Below are 19,562 nucleotides of genomic sequence, written 5' to 3' on the forward strand. Positions count from 1 at the left end.
AAGATAAGCAGGCTGAGCCAATTCTGACCTGATTCAAGTTGAAGCAGTGATCCAAGCTCAATTCCAATTGTGAATCCAAGTGAAAACAGTTTACTCTCCACGACACTTCTCAACCATACAATAAAAATATAACCAACCCCACCTCTAAATGTTGAAAAATGATCAGAAGTAAGACCTTTAATAAATCCCACCATTTTGTGCAATTGAAAAGCGTAAAAAGAGCACATTGTTATCCCACGGTGAGGTGATCTAGACTCTCCAATTCTTAGTATTCAGCTTGGGGACAACGTTATTGGATCGATACAGAGACAATTAAAATGCTTATATGATCCCCCTGAACCATTTATGAGACATCTTGAATGGCGAATTTGATAAATGATAAGCTTAAATAATCCTGGTATTGCTGGTTCCTTGAGATTGGTAAGAGAAACTATTCAAAGTATTCACTAGAAGGCCTTTTAGAGCCCCTTTGTAGGAGGATTTAGGGATTTATGGTGGTGCAAGCTGATTTGCTTGGAAGACTATCCACATAGAAGCCTCGATATCCTTTCATGATCCAAGCTGGTTACGATCGCTCCTTCTATAGCCCAAACTGCTAATGATTTCTCCTAAAGTACCATTGAACAGATGGCAGGCCTGTTAAGAGTATACACCATGATTACTAGGCAACAACTCTCATAACAAACTAGCCCTGGTTAACAAGAGATTCTTCTTTTCCTTTATTCAATGAAACCCGAAACATTCATGCATTAATTACTTCTAGGTTCAAAATTACATCAGTTTTGAGTGCTGAGCAAATTTAGGAAGACAAATCTGGAGGTTGCTGTAAAAAAATTACTATAAAAAAAAAATCTCTCTGCTCTAATGTTCACAGAGGTCAAAGAAATTACTTGAAATAATTAAGCACTGCAATCTAAACATAACAGAAAAATCGAAGCTGAAAACAGGGGGTGGTTGGGAGGGGGTGTGCAGGGGAACTCCTCTAAACAAACAATGCCCAACCAATCAAGGAATACAATACAAAATTGAAGGCCTCAAGAAGAGGGACATGACAAGCAATTAAGGCCAGAAAACCTCACCACTGACACACTGTCCTATGGCAATGGGTTGGTTCAAGAAGGGTCCACAGTGAGTTCCACCAACCCAAGACGGTATCTGCTGCATGAAGATAACTCACCCAAGACAGTATCTGCTGCATGAAGAATAGTTGGAAGGCAAGTCCTGAACGTCATATAAAAGAATGCAAACCTGAGCATCATACACCATATTCTGTTTCAGCTCGTCTTAGCACAGATGTCACTCTCACGTAGAATTCTGGTTCCTTTTGCTTTATATCATCAAGCATGCTTGCCTCATGCTCGTCAGCCTACAAATGTTATTTTGGGTGGTGATTTTTTTGGGGTCGGGGATAGATCTCATTTCAGGAAATGAATGGGAAAAAGACAACAATAAATATTAAAATACTATGACCTGCTCCAAAACTGATAGAAGAACAACAGTCCCAACTTTTCTCTTTGGAAAATTAAAGATGAATTGACTAAAAAAGTAGGCATTTGAGGAACCAGAATAGGCAGAACAGGCAGAACTTAAACAGCAGGGGGAGGGGGGGGGGGGTTTAGCACCTACATGGCAGTTGTCGCCCAATTGTACAAATTTGAGATTACCAGACATAATATATATTGAAAAATTAATTTTCCTTTCCTGCAGCTATTTCTGCCATGAGGATGTTATGTGATTATTCTAGCTGTTGGATTAGGCCAATCTTCTGAAGATTCCACATGTTAAATTTAGTGGCCCCGTCATTTATTGAGTTTTCCCATTACAATCAACTTTTTAATCAAATATCAAAACCTAAAATGCCTAAAACTTGGCATATCAGGGAGAATGAGAGACTAATTACAAAGCATTTTAATGAAACACTGGGAAGGAGGGAAAGAGGGAGAGATCATTTTAGTGGATCAACCTAAAATACTTGTCAAATACTAAAAGAACTAAATCTTCATTTTTTCTGATTCTTTCCCAGAGAAATCAGGTGACCCTTGGTACGGTATCTGTAACTCTGCACCCCTTCTAATTTTTGCTCCTCTAGGTAGTCCAGGTTTTACAACATTGATCCAAACCAAGGGGGAAGATAAAGTCTTATGAAGATAATATTCATCAATATCTCATAGGTAGTTGTCAATATTACCTCTTTAAATTTCAGAAGAACCAAATTAGAAACCGATGCTGGCTTTGCCCTGTCCCACCTGAAAAAGCAACAAAAACAATAAAAATAATGAGGTAGAGAATGATAACTGATGAATAACATAAAAACAATATTAGTCTGTCTCTGTTTTCTCACACACACGTCCATGCACAAAACCAACATATATTAGAGAAAAATCATGTGCATTTGTAGCCAGGGTTCTAAGTTTCCTTCGGTACCTGCTGATAAATATCATCTGTAAAAGACTGATATGATAAGGTACCAACTCAACATCAACTAACCTTGTCCCAACATAATGGGGTCAGCCACATGGATCCTTGCTCTCCTATCAGCTCTGCTTGCGTCATACAAGTTAAGAGAACAAACCAATGCATGTCTTTGATCACTACTAAAGAATAATATAGGCCTGCCTCGAACTGTCTCAGAACTTTCAATCTGAACCAAACTACTACTCAACTGCCACCTCAAGCAACTCTCTCGTAACTTATCATGCATAGAGGCTACTTCCAACTCAGCCCTAATATGGCCATTCATCACATTATCCTTCCAAGTCTTGCCAAACATCTATCTCAACATCCACATCTACACTACATCTGTTAAGCCATGTGAGACTTCTTAATTGCCCCACATTCCATAATCTATGCCACACATCATAACTGGGTGTATAGCCCATAGAGTTTTCTTTCAAGTGTCACACACTTATCACACAGTAACAATTGCACCATTCCACTTCATCCTATTTATTTTTGGAAATATCATCCTCGATATCACCATCTTTATATACAATAGTCAGACCATAGTTGTCAAGTGCAAACTCCATGAAATACTTGGTCACCTAGGCAGTTGTCTTGCTGGCTCGCCTAGGAACAAACTATCATAGGCTTTTTCTTGGTCAATAAAAACCATATGGAGATTCTTCTTGCTCCTCTTTACCTTTCCAAGAGTCCCCCAAGTAAGAATATAGCTTGCATTCTTGATTTACCTGGCACAAAACCAAGTTGTTTCTCCGAAATATTAGTTTGCTTTCTCACAAGGATTTCATCAAATGACACTCTAGTCTTATAGCTCTGTAGTTATCGGCTAGATGCAGCTCTGAGTAACATCTTTAATATTGAAAATCAGGAACGTAATGCTTCCCCTCCATTAATTAATCTGGCATTCTTTTTTGTACTCCTAATCTTGATAAACAGCCTGGTTAACTAGGCTATACAACTTTTATTCCCTAGGCTCTTCCACCCTCCCATAGAGGCTCTACCTGGGCCAGAAATGTCTTCCAACTTTCACATTTCTTAGAGCTTCTACCAGAAAACCACAATCCTGCAACCAGGCTCAAGGAGAACAAGACAAGAGAAGGAAGACAAGCCGAGCCATGGAAACCTTGCCTATGATCTGAGAAAACACAATACCACACCTTGTTTCTTGCAACGCCATGTTCACAAGATATTGTCCAACAAAGGAACAATAGCTAGATGTAGACCTATTCTGCCTGGAGAGCCTACCCAATCAACATACCTGAGTGCCCCTATCTCCAGATGATTGTGTGGATAAAACAGAACCCTTTTTCCTAGGTATCTCAAAATGCAATGTGCAATATCTAATACAGCGGATTGTAGATCATGCATATGTTGACTCACCAAACTCACAGCCTGAGGAATATCTTGTTGAGTATGTGAAAGATGCATTAATCTTCCAACAAGAAAATGAGAGAAGTGATGTGATCACCAGATCACACAATGAAAGGGTATGATGGGAATCATTTGCAATTCTAATACTTATCACAATTCACAAGTTTCTGTATTATGCTGCTACTGTTCATCCAATGTGAAGTCTGTTGGTAGATTCTAAACATCATACAGAGGGCCAAATCTATAAATCAGCTGACTGCAGGATCTGAGAGGAATTGGACAACTATTAAATTGTTCTATCGAGTCTGCTGTGGTCATTGTGACATTCTAGTTTCGGATTTATCACCACTTGGTAATCCAGAATGCATTAAATAACATATGGATTTTGACATAAACCATGTCCACACCTGGGCAAGCTTTAACCATTGGTATAGAATATCAACTGGCAGGCCAATTAAGCCATATTCAGGTCAAACTAGTGTGTTATGCTCCAAAGACTCCAGAAAAGAGGATGGAGGGAAAGTGAATCCACCACCAGTTTCATAGTCCTCTTTTGAATCATGGGGACCAAATGGTTTTAAGATTTTTTTCTATCTATTGTTTCCATTTAAAATTATTTTCCTGGTCTTTCACACTAATTGGCTAGCCAAAACAGGTTTTATAACAAACCCGAACCAGCTCCCTTGGCAGCTCAAAGGCTACTCTAATTTATAAATGATATTTTATGGATCTGACATGGAATACAGATGCCTCTATAACCATGGACCCAATGAGCAATAGGACCATCCCAACAATGGTGGGAGATCTCACAAGATATTTTGGTTTTTTCATAAACCGAGACGAGATAGAGATCAAGTTCTGCGAATGGGATATCTCACCATATCTCGCTAGAAAACCCAATTTTCGCAGATTTTTTGTGGATTTCAGCTGGATTTTCACTTGCAACTACTCTTAGCACATCTACAGTATCAAAGGAAGATTAATTATTCTTTGTTTGTCTTAGGAATTTATGAGTTAATGACTTAAATAGAACTTATAATGGTCATATAATTCTCAAAAGTCGAGAGTGTGATACTCATATGGATGGAATTTTGATGACATTTAAGTTAGTTGATGTATTTGATACACTTGCTTTTCATTTATATGCCTTAAAGGTACTATATTGCATGTTGTATAACCTTGCATTCCTTAATCTTACAGCATTTCGGTTTCACATTATGGGTAGACTTAGAAATGATACTTAAGGTTGTTTTCTCACAAATCCAATGCCACCAGTGTGTTCAAAAGGCCTTAAATAGGCTGAATACCAAGTTTAAGCCCAACTAGGACCTTAAAACCCACCAAGATGGGTCACCGAGTTAGACACCAAAAAATAACACATCTCGGCCGAGATCTCTCCGAGACGGTTGAGATCTCATTTTCTAGGGGTGGCCAGATCTCGCTCGAGAGCAATCTTCTACCACATTCCCAAGACCATAAAATGATCGTGTATCTATCCAACATTTCTTACAGGTTACAAAAACATTTCTTACAGGTTACAAAAAAGATGATTCATGGAAGTAACATATTTACCTTACAAGCATCAACTCATTAACAGATCTCCACATACCCCGTCCAGCAACCTTGCCAGATTGATCTTTTGCACTTCTTCCATGCCACAGTTCTTTTACAATATACATCACGTCCTCAACATCTACCTTAGAGTGGATCAAGCAAAGGATGAGATGCAAAGGACAGACAGAAAAAAGAAACAGAAGATAGAAAACCTGGTAATGCAGAAAATTAATTATCAACAGACATAGCATCCTGGAACCATCAAGAAGGCAGGATAATCCTTCATGACTCAACCTTAATAAATTGTACTAATAACAAAAATGAAATAGAGAAAAGTTAATCTTCTTGCCCCGAAAAACATAAATGACACTGTTAAAGGCCAGCAATTGTCTATTGCCAGAAAAAGTTTCCCCATCCCAGTTAAGATCCACCAAGAACAAGGAAGAAAGCTACATGGGCTTCATCAGGATTCAAGCCTTGGAATCCTGACATCAGCAACACATTCAGAATAAACGTTTGGAAAATTGCTTCTATAAATATAGCAGCAGAAACATGATTACATCAAGTGCCGACAAAGTTAGTATAGGATACAATCACATTGTGTTGATACTACTCAGTACCTAAGTTTCCAGACATGGTGTTGAGGCAAGCAAGGAGTCCGGGGAGAAAAACTGAGTAGGGTCTCGCTAGATGGATACAGTAACTTACTAGAAGAAGGGGAAACTGAGTATAGAGAGGGTAAAGTAACCAATGGCCTCTCCACCAACATGCTGGACCAGAATCTGACTGTTCTCATTTCCCAATGTTTCCCACCTTAATCTCACAGCAGGCCACTGAAGACAACTGCTCATCAAATCATGGGAATTGTGGCTCTTGTACATTTTTAAATTAAAAAGGAAAAAAGAAAATGGATAAGAATTCATTTCCTAACAAGAAACTTAACTGTTGTAGAGATGACAGGAATAAGAAATAAAAGCCAAAAGAGGACTCTCCAATGTGGGTGATCCTTGTACAAGTTACCTCAATCTAAAAGCTAACGAAAAAATTTGAAAACAAATAAACATTTCATCAACAGCTAACAATGCTTTTGGCAAGCCATCATTCACCTAGACAGGCTACAAAAAGGCTCTTTGGAAAAGTGCATTAAAAGACCTTCTAAGGCCTGGTCGCCTTCAAGGCCCTTCATAACTTTTTGCCTCTCTTGCTGGAGTTGGTTTTAAACTCCCAACATCAGACATGCTTCAATGAAGGTTAAAAGGTAGGGATCTTGCAACTCATGTTTTCTACTGTGCCTTTAAAAGGTCTGTTTGTAAATCCAAGTTCGTTGTTTGTTCGCCATGGATATCGTATCAGTGTATCACTGCTTTGAGTCCCTTAAATCATAGTTCAATGAGCCAAGAAACATACAAACAATGATTAGAAATGACTGAATGACATAAAGAACTTCATTGCATTTGTCTAAAAAAATTATCTTCCTTCACAGCATGTTGATTTGGAGCTACTGACATCTAATAGCTGCATCACATTGTGTTCCTTGAATATGCATAGTTCAACTAATTTCTTAATTTTGTTAAGTTTTCTTTGGATTTATCACATCTTTAGTTTGTATGTAAATTAGAACCTACAATCATCTTATCGAACTATGAAATTAATTACATCAGTCAAATTAGCCCAAAGTTGAAGCAGACGATGAGTTTCTTGGGTTTTATTATTTCCCCAAATCTGAATTCAGTTTCAATGAACACCTTGTGCGTTCTCATGCAGAACCTTTTTTATCCACATATACAATGACACAAAAAGCCACTGCTGATCATGAAGGGAGGAAAGAGAAGGTGGGGGTGGATGGTAGAACATGGGTAGCAAATTTCTTTAGAATCTAATGTTTGAATGTTTGGATGTTTAATGATAACATAACATTTCCTCTGAATAAACTATTCATCAACAGGTGCAACTAGCTCAGCTTCCTGTTATACTATACAAAAAGTGTGTAAAGCTGAAGAAAGATCAAAACAACGAACCTGGCAAGCTCAAATGATGGTTAGCCGTAACACCCAAATACACAACTAATGAAGAAAATCAATAAAACGAAGATGAAAAATCAAGTATAAATCAACAAAATTCCCTACTTGAACATGCATGGCAGTCCCATAGGACATCTCTTCATGTTCAATAAGGCGCTGATGAAGAGTCCGATAGTGATCCATATCCAAGTTCACCACTGGTTCAGTTTGTACTTGAAACCCAGCAAGCTGTGTCACAACATAGGAGGCCATCACCTGTCCAAAAATTGCAGGAATGGTCCCCAGAACAGGTATTATGCGGACCCTGAAACCAGGTACTATCTGATATCAAGATTTCCAAGCAAGCACATCAGCATTTACTTCATTATAAGTGGTTAAAGGACATGCAAGATATCAAAATATCTGATCATGCAAGGATACCCAAAATAACATTTTGAATCATCAACCAACCAATTTATAAGAAGAAAATAAATAATATTCAATAAATAAAAAGAGTAAAAACTTGTCATTTGAAAGTTTTGCATGCTTAACCCTAGTACTACATATATGTTACACAAGTAAAATAATGAATGGCGACACACATGATCATGGACAAGTGAATGAACTTCAGAAGAATTTAATAGATCACCCTCACCTGATAGTCCAAAGGATTTTCTTCATCTCCACTTGGACCCTTGAAAGGAAGCAGCTTCACTTTTGGTTTCTCCAATGAAAAGACAACTGGGATCCCACCTTCTATACCATAGTCTTTCCTCAAGCGGTACCTTACCTGTAAATTATAAGTGTTATAGGGAATCTAATATTAACAGTTCAAGCAAATTTACGCATACTTTGAGAAATAGGGTATTTATCTTGTTTTGGCCTAACCAACAATTTAGTGAAATTTCACCAAACAATAAACTTTTTGTTGTCTTGGTTGGCATTTCCATTGGGGAAGTGTTTGGGAGGAGGGGGAAACAGCCAAAAGCAGTGATTTTTTTCTATGGTACAGACATGAACAAAGCAGAGCAGATTCCTTAGTTCGCCTGTTATTTCATTTCTTCTCCATCAAATTTAGTAAGTCTTTGAACTTTATTTTTACATCTCATCTTTAAAATGAAAAAATACAGCAGAGGTGAACATATGCACTCTCTAAATTCTAATAGGAAATGATGAACAGAAAGAGAGATGAGCATGATTAATGTTCCTTTATAGAAGAAAAGGGCGGTAAAGATGAGTAAATGAACACCAAAAACAACACAATAAGCAATTAGAAAACCGAAACGAAACATAATGTGAGGCCCCGCATCTTTTTATATTATTATTTTATCATTGTGTGGGAATGTTTCAATCTTCAAGATTGTTAAAGGATTATCTGTTTTCGTTCTTAGATATGTTTAGTTTAGCATTGTTTTTAGAGACTGTAAACAGGTTGATAAAGAGAGAAACTATCACGTGCCTTGGTTGAATGTCCGTAATGTGGGCCCCACCAAACCTGTGAAAACTAGGGTCATGACACGACCAAAAGGATAGGCTTAGTTGCCTGCCACCATGCATCTGCTTCACCAGTAAGCATATATGTGGCACACATCACCTTTGGAGAATCAGTATACCTGATGGCATCACAAGCTATTTCCATGTCCCTGATCCACCGCGTAGCAATAACAGGATCAGTGCTATCTCCTTTAAATTCCTTCTCATAAAATTTCTTAAAATTCCTTAGAACTCTTAAATCATCTTCAAAATCTTTCTCAGATTCCCTTTTTGGAATCCATTTCCATTTGAGCTATCGTTTAATTACACTCGAACCATTTGGTTAAACCATTGACACAAGATCCAACCACCATAATCCTTTAATAATCCTGAGGATTGAAACATTCCACACAATGATAAAATAATAATATAAAAAGATGCGAGGCATCACATATAATATACTTGATATAAAGAAAAACATACAGCTAAGATGCATAACCCAATAATCTACGCTTGCTAATAGATACAACAAATGCTATAAGAAAGGCCCCAGAAGTTAAAGAGTACATGGTAAAACCTCGAAAACAAAATATCATTAGCCTGGTCCATCCTACTGTCTTACAAAAAGGATATTCTATCATGGCTTTGGAAATAATCAGAGTTTGGCATTAAATTTCAAACATTCCAGGTGCATGCACAAAGTACATGAAATTTTGCTTTCCATTTCAATTGTCTTGCTGGCATTTTGAGGGAGTCATGGAAGAACCTTTGGCCTAAGGGAAAAAAATAGAAATATACTTCTAAATTTGCAATAGAATTTTATAAAACTGGTACCTAATACACAATCTCAATACAAAAATTTGGAGTACCTTGCTAAATCTCAATTGTGAAACCCAAAAGTTACACACCAATGTGCCACTATTGAGATGTTTATGAAACTATGCATTTTCAACAAATTAATATATATATATATATATATATATATATATATATATATATAGAGAGAGAGAGAGAGAGAGAGAGAGAGAGAGAGAGAGAAGCAACTTACAGCACGAGAGAGGGGGTCATTTACAGATTCTCTTAAATCAGCAATGCGAATTCGTGTTGGGTCAGCCCTTGCACCTGCACCAGTAGCAGAAAGTACCTTCAAATTCCTCCGGTGACATGCAGCAAGAAGTGACACCTGTTAAATAATAGTAACGACAAAAAGCAGGTCAAAAGAGAATTACTTAATTCCTTTTCTGCAAATGAAAGTATTTAAAATAAAGTTTCAGTACTGAAGGCGTCTATCATGCATGCATGCATTCAATAGTCCTATCCAAGCTTGTCAGGACCAAATACGTTGGGATTAGATTAGTAGACTATGGGATGGGTCAAGATGTCAAGTGAAGTCTCCGTTATCTGGCTCATTCCACACAAGATGACTAGGATCAAATGGTTGACAATAATGCTAGGAAAGAATTAGATTGAGACTATGTCTTGGCTTCTATCGGGTCAGCGTCAAGGGAGAGTACACCAACTAGTTGGCTATGTAAAAAGAGAGTGGGCTAAGAAAAGGGCATTTTTTGAATGAGAAGATTCTCTTTCTACACTGACGACATATCCTGCCTCTTCCTTCCTTGCACGCCAAAGAACACATTTTTCAGTACTGAAGGCATCTATCATGCATGCATGCAGTCATTAACAAGTACAAACATGGTTTAAAGTATTTCATTGCCTCATCCTGTGATGCATGCATTCATCAAACAGAATTGACATAGTTTAGAGCATGGCATGAGATCTTGACGAGATTTCACTTCTTCGCCATGGTGAGACAAGTTTTGGGTCGAGTCCGGAAAATTACCGAATGTCAACTAAGTGATGTAGAATTGAAGACATATACTAGAAAGAAAAAGCCCAACGGGTCAGGCTCATTAATGGCCTAAGCATATGACCCAAATCAGCTCATGGCTTTCATGGGCTAGGACTGTTTTAGTGGGTTAAACTCAACCTACATGTTATGATTTCATGGGCTAGACCTAAGCCCAAACTAGCTCTTGAGAAAGTTAATACAGGGGTTGTACTTTCAAAATAAATAACTCATTGTCAAGGAGTTTTCCTTTGTCAACAGTTAGGCAGTGGTTGAGTCATTATTAGATGGGTGTTCGCTAGTGGTTGGATGGTGTATTTCATGTTTATGTCTAATAGAAGATACATCAAATAACTTAAATAGCAGTGGAGCTCCATCCATATGAGAACAATAGAACATCACATTCTCGACTCTCGAGAATATGTCAATACAATAATACAACCATCGAGTTCACTACAAATCATAAGTTCATGACAAAAGTGTTGGGTATGGCTCATGCTTCATGTTCTTATAACCTAACATCTGTAATGAGTTGTTAAGAGCAAAATATAGTGAAAACATAAAAGTTGGATGTGGCCCTTCATTAGGGTGAAACAGGGTAAATCCGTCTCTTTTCTTTCTTTTACTTGATTGTGTGTGATTGATTGTCCTAAGCCTAAAAGAAGGTGAGAGGGAGTTGTAAGAAGCTATTGGCGAGATGGGAGTGAGATAGGTCCTATCTCGCTCAAGTTGTGGGACTTAAAAGGGTGGTTGAACTGAGATCTCAGTAATGCAGTACTATATTTGAATGATAAAAATAGTAGCCAAATAGGATTTTTCATAGGGAGCAAATTTCAGGTTTGGCAGACTTAAGTATGAAACAAAATTCAGATGTGAAAGAAGGCTGAAAACTATAGTGATATTACAAGGAAAATGACATTACGATTGGGGCAAAATAGCTCTTCAAAGTAGGGGCAGAATTGTGAAGCAGATTAGGGTTAGGCTGAAGTGTAGATCACTAAAGTAGTCTTGTCAATAGACAAAGAAAGTGTGGGGAACAATATAAGGGAATTGGCAAAGCAATAAATCCAAGAAAGTAACACCCAACTTCACACGCAAGGTGGATTGATTGGATTGAACACCAATTTACCTTGATCAACCACGAGGATTCTCCATAGAGAAGAAGCTAACGAAGCAACTTTGATTTCAAATGATGAGTGAGTTCCATCCTCTTACATTAGTCCCTTTATATGTCACTTGCTTTTTATTTATATGTCCTAATGGTTCTATATTTCATGTTCTACAACCTTGCATGTTCATTCTTGTAGCATTTTAATTTCAAACTTAGCATCGAGTTAGAAATCATACCTAAGGTTGTTTTCTCATAAATCTAAGGCCACCAGTGCGTTTAGAATGCCTACAATAGGCTAAATATCAACTTTGAGCCCAACCTGATCCTTAAAAACTGGCGAGATAGGGCCTCAAGTTCATTCAAGTTGGCCTAGGAAGAAATACCAAATTTCGAGCGAAATTTCGCTTTTTCTCAAGGGCAAGATTGCCCTCAAGAGCGAGCTCTATTGCACTACCTCGCTGATATGATACATGAGATGCATCTCCTAGCGAGATCTTGCTTTTTCTCAAGGGCAAGATTGCCCTCGAGAGCGAGATCTATTGCACTGCCTTGCCTATATGTATTCTATCACAGGGTTTTGATATGATACATGAGATGCATCTCCCTTTCCTTTTTCCTTGAAATATGGTATCAGTCAGTATCGCATTGTGTCATCTGATATGGCATTATATGATACAACAGATACATATTGAATCTATTGATACTCCCAATTCCATTGATTTGGGATTTGGGATTTGGGAAGGTTGGGGAGAAAAAATAAAGCACGAAACACATTGCATCAACTACTACAGTGCAATACGTTGTGATATGCACATTAAAAGGTGAATTTGCCTTCAGAATCACAATCCAGAAACCAAAAAACACTTACAACAGCTGAACCAACAATTTTCACCCCAAAACTTCAATTTTGTGACATCTTCCAAGTTTCATGCCCAGGGCTTTAATTCCTTTCTGAAAACTGAATCAGATCAAGGAAACAAACTGCATTTTGGTTGAATAAAGGAAAAACTTCAGAATCACTCATAGGTACCTGGTATCAATACCAGTGAAGTTGTGTCCAGAAAGCTTGCACGACAGAGAGAGAAATGAAAACAGATTGCACCGAATTATAGTAAGTTTCATGCCATGAATAAGATTGCTACAATATATATAGCCATGTGTAGTTTCTGGTACAAGTTGCTGAAGTAGAACAACAATAACACACATTCAAAATGATCAAAATCTCTTTAAAAAAAAGACATGGTAGTTATTTATATATGCTTATATTCTAAGTGATATTTGTATTCTGCACATTCTGAAAAGTGCATAAAATGATATTAGCAAACTAAAACCCTATGCTGAATAAACTTACATATATTCTAAGTGATATTTGTATTATGCACATTTTGAAAAGTGCATAAAATGATAATAGCAAATTAAAATACGATGCTGAATATAAACTTACATAATGTATAAAAGTTACTATGGGCTGTTTGAAAATGATCATGGCAATCCTAAAATAATAATTCCAATCATAAGAGTGAATCTTGGATTCAACAGAAACAATTAATACATGAATAGAAAAAAGAGAAAGACTAGAAGGTGTATTGCGCAATGTATTAAACTGTCCAATCATGTTAAACAATATTGTCATAACAGACTATTGGTCATGCATGGAATATAATGTGACAAAACTTCATAAAGATAGCCAAAATGAGTTCTGCTGTTCAAGGCTTCCATACCCACTTTCTCTATTTTTTTTAGAGAGAGGGGGTGGGGGAAGGTTTATAAGAAGCAAGAAACAAGTAAAACAGCACAATGACAAATTCGACACGTTGTGGCTACCTTTGTATCAATATTATCAATGCAGTCCAGAACAAAATCAGGCTGGCCGGAAAGAATTTCTTCCTCACATGATGCATCATATAGTTGTACTCTTGCATCGACTTGGCATTCTGGGAAGATGGCTGAAAAGTGATTCTTAAGACAAAGGGCTTTAGGGATCCCAACATCATCTCTTCTTGCTACAGCATGCCGATTCAGTGATGACAGTGAAACCTTTTCAAATCATCAACAAATGAAAGAGTTATATAACCAGAATCAACAATCAAAGCTACATGAGACAGCTACTTCTGAACTCCCAAGAGCCAGTTATTTTTGCACAACAATTGTCAACAAAATAAACTAGGCAACTCGGATGAAAACGTGTTTCTTAATTATGGAATGACCAGTAATGCTGATGCAGGTAGACGTAGGGTTACAAGATATATTAATGTTAATCCCCCCCCCCCCACACCAAAAAAAAAACCTTAATCTTTATCTTAGAGAGTAGCTAATTGCAAGAACAAGATGTGCTTGTGTTTTGAGTCCACGTTTAAATCAAGGTCTGATTTGGTTTGGGATTAGAATTAGAACTGTTATGAGTCTTTAAATGTATTGGATTAAGGGTTATGGACAGCTTTTTGGATTGATATATTGAATTAGTTGGAAAAGCTTTTGATAGTTGGCAGTTGATCATCCTCCTTTCAATTCTCTCTTCTCCTCTGAATCCTCATCTTTTTTTTTCATTTGATGTTTGATCTTCCCCTTCATTCTCAGTTTCTTAATTTCTCTGGCGCATATTCTTCTCCTTATTATTATTTCAAGAATGAGTTTAATTTGTAGTTTGAGTATCCTGCAGGCTAGGGGCTGAGTTTTCTCCCCTCCCCCCCCCCCCCACCGGCCCAAAAAAATAAAAGAACACATAAAACTTCTTGTGTACTTTATTCGCTTTCCTTCTTTCCTATTTTCTTCTACCAGCCTTCCATCAAGGAAATAATAGCCACAGAAACTCCTCTTTATTTGTTCCTATTGCTCTCTCTGAAGGCTAAATTATTGAATAAGACTTTAAACTTTTCATCACACATGATTAGATTCTTATTTTATTGCCTAGTTTTTTCCCAACACTTACTTTGTTGCTTTTCATAGCTGGGATGGTTTAGTTTTCGGAGGCACAGGAACAATTAGTGATTGTGCCCATCAGCTTAGTAGGTCTTGCACAATCTTTAAAGTTTAACGAATTACAGGCAGAGATCTAAATGGTGCAAATAGTAAGTTCGCAACACTGTTTTGTTCACATTACATAATAGTAATTAAATCTTGGAATGCTTTGCAGAAAATTCACGTAGATGACTGACGATAGTTTCCAGTAAAGAAAAGAAGATACCTGATCAAAATCCACTAGACGAATCTTGCCGACCCCTGATCTCAGAAGCATACAAGCAGCATGACTTCCAACTCCTCCAAGACCAATGACTACAACAAAGGAGTCAGACACTTTTCGTTGGGACTCCAGGCCAAAGAATTGAATATTCCTAATATTAACAGAATTAGAGAGTAAAAATAAAATACTAACTTTTCATTTATAACAAGTTTTCTCTCATCTAATAAAAAATTGCACCAATTAATGCATCCAAGTTTTTTATGGTAACTTTTATATCCCAGTACTATCAAGAAAACTCACAGCAACAGTAAATCTAAAATCTATTGAGATGATTTATACTATGCATAAACACAGTGGCCTATCGCATGGATTATGGCCTATGTAACACGCAAGTATTGCAGAAGATGGTTCTGTTGGTGGCATATTGGATCACTGAAGAAAATAAACCCAACATACTTCCAAGTCAGGATCAGAGGATTGGAATGAATCATCAAATCCTTTGTTTCTTTGTTAACTGATGAGACATCAATGCTCAAATAATATCTCAAGAGATCAACAAAAATGATAAGGGTGGGATCCAGTCTAGCGCTTTTCCCCTTCTTTTTTCTTTGTTTCATTTTCACTGGGGTGGTAGGCGGGGGGCAGAAATGAACGCAGAGATGGGTTGAAAACTGTATGGCATTTCTCAACTTTGAGAATTTATTCTATCAAAATGTGGTGAATAGAATCTTAAGTGGATCAGGGGCATTTAAAATAATTTGCCAGGAAAACTCATAAACTCCCTCAACTCCTCTCCACCATCCCTCTCTGAAAATTCTAGGGATCCAAAAGGCTTCAAGGGAGCTGAAGCCTGAAACCAAGCCATCCAGCAGGACCACCACCACAAGCCAACTCTCTCATGGGATTATGGTGCTTCCAGACAACTTGGTGGCGGCATTGAAAATTTTCACCTCTATTAGACGGTTAGACCATTGTCTCCACTCTCTTCCTGCTCTCTAATTTCCAGCTCTCTCCTACAGCTTGTTGTCATGATGCAGCTTCTGCCACCAGCAATGGTAGCACTGCCGTAATTGGAGGTTGGCATCCCATGCGGCCTCTTCCACTCTTCCTGATGGTAAATTCTGGGTTTTTGAAACACAGCAATGGTGGGTTCATCAGCTTCAGTCAGGTAAACCCTGCTGTTTTTCCAACTTAATATCCCAACCTAAAGGTGACCAAAGCATCAATCTTTGTTTGTTCACTGTGTTGTTCTCACAACTCTGGACAAAGTCTTCAGTCGATAAATTTTCTGATGTTCTTAGTTTCATTTTTGGTTGTTCGACAGGCATGCTTAAAGGCGTTCTTAGTTTTGTTTTGCGGTTATTTGCAGAACACGTTTACTGCGTTATGCCATAATCTGCATTTTTGGTTGTTTGATAGGCATGCTTAAAGGCGTTCTTAGTTTTGTTTTGTGGTTATTTGCAGAACATGTTTACTGCATTATGACATAATCTGCAATAGGCAAATAAAGGGATTACGGTGGTTTTGGAGCTCCAGGGAATCCAGTATTTTATCAGTGAGAGGTTGTCTAGATTGGTGAAAAGTTCCTGGGATGGGAAAATATGTCATTGCAACTAGTGGAGGTCATACTACCCCTACCACTGAATCAGGTTTATTGGATTTCTCTTCTTGATTCTGCAAACCAGTGGAACATGGGTAACTGTGAGAAAATGTTGCTGGCAGACACATTCATGGGGAGACTAACATCTGTGAAGGGAAAAACACATCAGGGGGCCCTGGACGTTGCCCGGGGGAAAACCTCCAATGGGTAAGTCTAACAGTGGACATCAGATTTCATCATCTCAATGGCGAGAGTGACATGATAAAGCGATAGAAACTAGGATCCTTTGTGAGGTGGGATTATTTGATAGGCCTTAGTTGATGGATGGCTGTATGCCTGTATGAAACAGTACACCCTCAGTCCAGTCAAATTAGAGAAACCTGTGTCTATGAACCTGCCGGATAGCATACAGTGTGCCTGTAAGATGTATCAATTCTTAATCGTAATGGTTTAATCCTATGCAGGAGCATGGTTACCCATCCCAGGTTCATTGGGTTGGTTCTTAATCAACAGGTGTCATTGTTAGCTTTCCCAAAATAGTCTCCTCTAATTCCGGCGGGATACTATGCCCTCATTGGTTGTCATTCAAGTTACTCAGCTGACACAGTACCTGCACCCCCAAAGGCAATGAATTCGCATCTTTACAAGTAGTCACGCAATCAGCATAGTAAATGGGTCAGACCTTGCTGGCCTGATGGTTGGTTTTTTGAGGCATTGACTTTATAACCTTTCCTTTTATTATTTTAATGGTGAGAGGGAAGATGTTATTATGACAAAATGTTACTTTTTCTTCAATATAAATACAGAAGAAACTAGGTTGCTTCATCTTCCTCCCTCTGCTGCTGCTCTATGTCTTTGGTTAGGTGGAATTTTACATAAGTTTTGGAAAACTCCAGATTGTTGGTTCAGCTAAGTGGAACTATACAAGTTTTTGTTTCTTCTTAATTACAGAGATGCTATCATTTATGTTACAATACAAAATTTCAGAAAAACAAAATTGTAATTGACCCAGGAAGGCTAGAAAACACAGAAATGCAGCCATACAGAGAGTCCTAATGTCCACTCTGGGATTGATATGCTGTATACTTGTATATTGCTCCCTTGTGTAGTCTATGTTATAATAATTATACACCATCCAGCATCGTCACATGTGAATACAATGTAGTTACCATTTCTTTAAAAAGAAAAATGAAAATATCCACTAATAGTGTGAAACAAAGCGACTGTGCTACACTACCTTGTGAGGTGTTCAGAAACTATCTCATCTTTTAGAAGGTTCAAACCATCCTTTCTGTTTACAGAAACATCAAATTCCTGGCAACCATTTGCAGATGTATGTCCTTTACCTGCCATTAAACAATTATTAGAAGCATACTTTGCATTTATCTTCAATAACCTAAAATCATTTTTTCTTTTTGCAGAACTCGGACTATATCAATAACTAGTGGAGGTGATGAGTGAGGAGACAAGTCGGAAGTGATAAATATTAATAAACTAGCAAAGATGATTTTGTAAAATATCCTGTGAAGTTATATCATTTATTAAAAATGAAGACTATCCACTTGCTAATCTGCCTATAATCAGTCTACAGACCAGCAAACATAAATTGTCGAAACAGCAACTCGATTATGTAAATTGTTGAAGTTATATCATTTATTAAAAATGAAGACTATCCACTTGCTAATCTGCCTATAATCAGTCTACAGACCAGCAAACATAAATTGTCGAAACAGCAACTCGATTATGAGATATTCATAGTGGAACCTGAGGCCTTGATATATCTTACTTATGTAAAGAAACCTTCAAGGAGTTCAACGGCTAACCATATGCAAACTGAAGCATCAGTTGCTATAGTGATGGAAGGCTAGGATATTTTCTCAACAGAACTCTGTGGGAAAAATGGATTCACTCAGTACCCTTAACCAAAACTATGGTATCAAAAAAATGAAAAAGGGCAACTCATTCGTAATTATCTTCACACAAACACATAAAAAGAAATAAATTATATCGTAGCAGATGACTTTGAAGTACTTGAAAATTGAAATAGCCATTAAGAAATAAAAATTTAGAATCAGAATGGAAAGAAGTTTGAATACATTTTTCACACACATTTCACATGACACTAGAACCAACTCGGATCATATAGAAAATTGAGTTGTAAAATTATACGTTTTTAATTGTGATCACCCACACAAAACAAGTGAAAACTTAACTCAATGAGGGTAAGCGAACAGTCCACCGTTGATAAGCCCATTAAAAAGATGAAACAGGGAAGCCAAAATAAAAGACGACTTACTACTGAATTCGCTTGTCTTGCTACTGAGTCTGCTTATTATGCTTCTTCTGCAAATACCAGGGGACAAGACAAATTGTTTAAGGACTTTGAAACATGTATTCTAGGATTCAGAGACATTTTTCCAGCCCAAATACATGAGAACGATATTTTTATCTAACCTAGTGAGAAGCTTCAGAAGGGCGATGGTAGAGACGGAGCCCAATAGAGCTCCCGTTCCAACCAAAACTAAACACTTCAATCGCTCCACCATTTTCAGTTTCCTCCTCTCGTCCGAAATGAACCGTGAGTGTACGCCGTGTTTGTAGAGGAGCAAAGAAGCTCCACTTTGATCGATAAATTACCTCTGCGTCTTTCGAAGCCAGAAGACCTCCGAAGATCACCAAGAAAAACCCTTTTCCGACGTTAGCTGTTCTACTTACTGCGCGATGGTAGGGAATTTCGGTCCCGCCCTAATTCGAACTTAAGGACACAGCAGGAAGGGAAAAGCGCCAGGGGTGATATAGTAAAACAAGTCCATTCAACGAAATGATCACGTGCCGTGTAACACCGACACGACTTCTAGGGTCATCCCTAGGGCAAATACTGCATCTACTACTGTCCATCAACTGCATTTTCCTCATAAGATCATTAGTAAGAAGTCTATCCTTCGAAGTTAGCCACATGAATG

General features: G+C 37.7%; 1 protein-coding gene across 1 annotated transcript; it reads right to left on the bottom strand.

The window, feature by feature from the left end:
* Positions 1 to 314: 314 nt before the first annotated feature.
* LOC149021081 (NAD(P)-binding Rossmann-fold superfamily protein) lies at positions 315 to 19,339 on the bottom strand. Its single transcript, XM_089149343.1, has 11 exons — positions 19,054 to 19,339; positions 18,896 to 18,942; positions 17,837 to 17,945; positions 15,003 to 15,150; positions 13,643 to 13,855; positions 9,907 to 10,041; positions 8,041 to 8,175; positions 7,512 to 7,727; positions 5,404 to 5,528; positions 2,189 to 2,246; positions 315 to 1,366 (listed from the first exon to the last, which is right to left on the bottom strand). Exons 1-11 carry the CDS (start codon positions 19,143 to 19,145, stop codon positions 1,256 to 1,258), a joined length of 1,389 nt encoding a protein of 462 aa, XP_089005469.1. The 5' UTR covers positions 19,146 to 19,339; the 3' UTR covers positions 315 to 1,255.
* Between the last annotated feature and the right edge of the window lie 223 nt (positions 19,340 to 19,562).

Source organism: Hakea prostrata, chromosome 3 (genome assembly GCF_041222555.1).
Source record: "Hakea prostrata isolate BN-2017 chromosome 3, UWA_Hpros_2, whole genome shotgun sequence".
Lineage (NCBI taxonomy): Eukaryota > Viridiplantae > Streptophyta > Magnoliopsida > Proteales > Proteaceae > Hakea > Hakea prostrata.

Coding starts and splice junctions, on each gene's coding strand:
- LOC149021081 (XM_089149343.1), bottom strand. CDS start 19,145: ATGGTGGAGCGATTGAAGTGTTTAGTTTTGGTTGGAACGGGAGCTCTA. Junction 13,856..15,002: donor GTCTAGTGGATTTTGATCAG/GTATCTTCTTTT, acceptor TGATTTGAAAAG/GTTTCACTGTCATCACTGAA. Junction 10,042..13,642: donor TTGATAATATTGATACAAAG/GTAGCCACAACG, acceptor ATTATTTAACAG/GTGTCACTTCTTGCTGCATG.